This window comes from Cenococcum geophilum, assembly GCF_001692895.1.
Source record: "Cenococcum geophilum 1.58 unplaced genomic scaffold K441scaffold_8, whole genome shotgun sequence".
NCBI classification, from domain to species: Eukaryota; Fungi; Ascomycota; class Dothideomycetes; order Gloniales; family Gloniaceae; genus Cenococcum; species Cenococcum geophilum.
Window position 1 is genome coordinate 3,339,420 of NW_027137566.1, and position 4,162 is coordinate 3,343,581.

The 4,162-nt window shown below is 44.6% G+C and overlaps 2 protein-coding genes across 2 annotated transcripts; both read left to right on the forward strand.

Moving 5' to 3' along the window:
• Positions 1 to 1,035: 1,035 nt before the first annotated feature.
• Positions 1,036 to 1,584, forward strand: K441DRAFT_417854 (HET-domain-containing protein; the record flags this gene model as incomplete). Its single annotated transcript, XM_067641529.1, has 1 exon — positions 1,036 to 1,584. A coding segment is annotated over one exon (549 nt), but the record flags the coding sequence as incomplete, so codon positions are not given.
• A 1,107-nt stretch (positions 1,585 to 2,691) lies between these two features.
• K441DRAFT_453610 (uncharacterized protein) lies at positions 2,692 to 2,886 on the forward strand (the record flags this gene model as incomplete). Its single annotated transcript, XM_067641716.1, has 1 exon — positions 2,692 to 2,886. A coding segment is annotated over one exon (195 nt), but the record flags the coding sequence as incomplete, so codon positions are not given.
• Positions 2,887 to 4,162: the final 1,276 nt, after the last annotated feature.

Below are 4,162 nucleotides of genomic sequence, written 5' to 3' on the forward strand. Positions count from 1 at the left end.
AGGTATTAAAAATATTTAGTATATAAAGCTTTAAATTATAATTATAATCTACTATATTAGATCCTATGTAGAGGGCTTTATATTAAAGCTCTGCAGTCTAAATATATATTAGATTTGTAACTAATATAATCCTTAAGCCTAGCTTAAGTAGGGCGCCTTAGTTACTATGGTAGATCCTTACTTAGTAGTAACTAAGGCGCCTTAATCTTANTACTACTTCTAAATTAAGTAAAAGCTCTATATAGGGGGGTCCCAGGGGGTCTCCCCCTGGAAAACCTTATCTCTATATATATTAATTAAAGTCTATATAATAAAGCTCTAAAATTAATTAGCTTATTACTTATAAACTTAAGTTAAAATTTACGTTAGGGGATTAACGTTCCGCATATTATCCTTAGCAACTACTAGGCCTCTTATACCTTTGCGCTTAGTTTTCTTATATATCTTAGTAGAGCTACTAGTAGGTCTAGAGGTGGTATTACTAATACGCGTTTAGGGGTTAAAGCCGCTATTAGGGCTCTGGGGCTTCGTTTGGTAGGCCATAGGGGCCGCCTTGTAACGGGAACTAGCTAAACAAAAGACTAGGATTTGATTAAAAGAATGTCTGAGATAAATATCCTCCTCTTTTAAGAGTTACTCCCATTGGTCTACCGAGCCGTATAAGGGTGTGGCCGGAGCGGGTCGTCCGCCCTCCCTGCTAGCGAGTTGAGGTGTTTTTAAGAACCTCAAGCGTTGCCTAGAGTTCGGCCACGTCACTTACCATGCCCCACTATCTCACCAAGTGGGCTGTGTAAAACTTTAGCAGTAGACTCTATATTTCAGAGTCCGAAATCTTCCCCATAGAGATACATAGTATGTGTTAAGCCTTTCAACGCTAAAATTTTAGCCTCTGTGTATAACCGACCGTTAGGTAATCCACTTTCATTATTCGTTCTAAGGAGTTTGTCGCACGTAACTACATCTCCAGAGGGGGAAAAAATGGCAGGCAACAATACATTCAAGAATGCGTTGGCAGCGCCCGTTTCGTCTAGTCACAAATATCGGCCACTAGATCTTTCTACGGACGAAATTCGGCTACTCACGCTTCATCCTGGAAGTGATGGTGACGAAATCAGCTGCATATTAAGCCATCACAACCTTACGGGCAGCATAGAGTATGAGGCGCTCTCGTACACATGGGGAGATAATGCGAGTCTACACACTATTATTTTGGATGGCCTTCCTTTCCGAGTCACAGCGAACCTTAAAACTGCCCTGCACCATCTTCGACACACCGATGATGTACGTATGAATAGGGTACTATGGATTGATGCACTCTGTATCAACCAACAGGACCCTAAAGAGCGTGGCCACCAAGTTCGCCAAATGGACAAGATCTTCAGCTCCGCATGTAAGGTGCTCGCCTGGCTCGGTGAGGCCAGGGATGGAAGCGACATTGCAATGGACTTCATAAAGAGGATTGCACAAGGCTTGGGTCTCTTTGGTGTTCATGGGGAACCTTTTACCCCTAAAGAGATATGGGTGGCGTTGCACAAGCTGTGGGACCGCCCTTACTGGGGGCGCGTCTGGATTATTCAAGAATTAGCATCCGCCATAGAAAAAGAAAAGCCGATGTGGATACCCCGTTACCATGCTGAAATAGGGTGCGGTCACAAATGGCTACGCCTGGATCTTGTTCGGAATGCATGGAACAATTTAAGCATATATTTAAACCATCCATTTGTTCGTGGAGAGGGCGAATACATTCCGGTTTGTAATCTTTTCACCATCCTCTTCGAACATGCCCATAGGCGACTTACTTTAAGCGCTTTAATCTCGCTGACGTATACCGCAAACGCCACCGACCCTCGCGACCACTTCTACGCAGTTCTTGGACTTGCTCCTGAGACGGACCGGAGTGCCTTAATTCCAGATTATACCAAGTCCCTTAAAGAAATCTGTGGCCAGTTTATCAAGCACATTATAAATACAGAAAAGAGGCTGGATATTCTCGCTTTCGACCATTCCAGCTGTAAAGCAAACTTACCCACATGGGCGCCGAACTTCACGAGTCTTTCGCGCAGCGCCAGCATTGGTTGGCGGCCGTATTGGCATAACTTTCAGGCGTCAGGAAAATCCGGCGCAAATCCGCCACAGGTGCAGTTTTCGAATGATTTGACCACGCTCACAATCAGGGGCTTTGTCGTTGATACAGTAGTTACCGTTGATGGTCCTTTCACAGACGTAGAAAGCTTTATAAGGGACTACAAAAACAACCTTAAAGCTTCACTTGTCAGTAAAAAGATGCAAGACTATCTTTCCGGGGTTGGAAGGACATTGGGTGAGCGGTTGGAGCATCGGTTGGGCCAGCGGTTGGACCAGCGGTTGGACCAGCAGTTGGACCAGCTGTCGGACCAGCAGTTGGAGCATCTGTTGGAGCAGCGGTTGAAGCATTGGAGAGTGTTGCAGCCGCAATATAAAGAAGATCCTTTGACGGCCGTTGGGAGGACCCTCGTATTAGACCACCACCTCAAACAGCGTCTACCAATTGCAAAGCGAGGCACACCGGATTCGTTCCGCCTTTTCTATCAGACTCTACTAGACCCGATGAATCAGGCATCTGGATACCGAAGTGGGAATACATCCGATTCAGCAGAATTAGCTAAAGTTGCCGAACTCGAGGCAGAAGAAAAGCGGTGCTTCGACGTGTCCATACGACAGGCCCTGGAGAGTCGTTGTTTCTTCACAACCAGCAGTGGGTTCATCGGACTCGGGCCACGGGATACCCGTTGCGGCTGCTATGTTACTATTTTTTTAGGAGGAAACATGCCATTCATCATTAAAGACAAATCTACACATCATTGTCTCGTCGGCGAAGCTTATGTGCACGGAATTATGGATGGAGAGCGGATGATTCCCTCGGTGGAACTCCAGGAATTTCATCTTAAGTAGCATTGTGGCAACGGTAGTTGCGAACGAACATCTTCAACTTCGACTAAGCAACGTCCATATTATGTCAGCCCCCTAGTCGTACGAGCTCTGCAATCGTATGAGATCTGGGCATCCCGTTGGAGGCTGGATTAACTCTGTGATCGCAAAGCCAAGCATAAGGACGCTCTTGTGCGGGACCGCATACAGCAAGTCTTCCTCACCGTCCTCGAAGGTCTATTTGTCCTCGTCCGACTCGACAGCATCATGCTCTCCACATGAGCTAATGTTCAAAGTCACACTATGGCGGCCTTCGCCACCTTGGAAGAGGCTCCTGTTTGAGTTTTGCCAAGAGAGCTTTAAGGGAGAGTCACAGGTTCAAGCGAAGTGAAAGATCTCTGAAAATGGAGGATAAAGCAGAGTAAATTTGGAAGTACTTTTACCAACACCATTATTCTGCCAGTTGTTTAAGGTGGAGGAGCACGTCAGTTCCTAAGACTGAAGCTGCGGAGACCATGCAGGCTGCGTTCAACCATTTCTTACTCTATCGTACCAGTGCTAGTAGTGTTATTTTCAGAGCACAAATTCGCCCGAACCCGCCCACAGTTTGTCTGCGCTAGCAGGGAGGGCGGACGACCCGCTCCGGCCACACCCTTGTAGCATCCAATAGAAAGAGGAGGATATTCATCTCGGACATTCATCTCGGACATTCTTTTAATCGAATCCTGGTCTTTTGTTTAGCTAGTTCCCGCTATAAGACGGCCCCTGCGGCCCACTGAACGAAGCCCCGGAGCCCTAATGGCTGCTTTAACCCCTAAACGCGTATTAGCAACACCACCTCTAGATCTGCTAGTAGCTCTACTAAGACGTATAAGGAAACCAAGCGCGAAGGTATAAAAGGCCTAGTAGTCGCTAAGAACATAAGCCGCTTAAAGATTAATATAGTTTAAATAGTAGACAACCGCACTATAAACTAGATTATAAACTACGCAGTATATACTGCCTTTATTCCCTATAGTAAGAGTCTCTACCTTACCTAAATATAAAGAAGGAGGTATTAATTATAATAAATTTTATTAACTTATTAAAAGCCTTAGAGAAACTATAATATAATAGAGTAATATTATTATAAGCCAGAATAGTATTATTAAGAGTATTAAAAATAAACTAGTAGATATTAAATTAGAATAGTAAAGCCTTAAAAAGTAAAATACTAAACTTTAAAAAGCTATCTAGTCCTTATAAGTGTAACTAA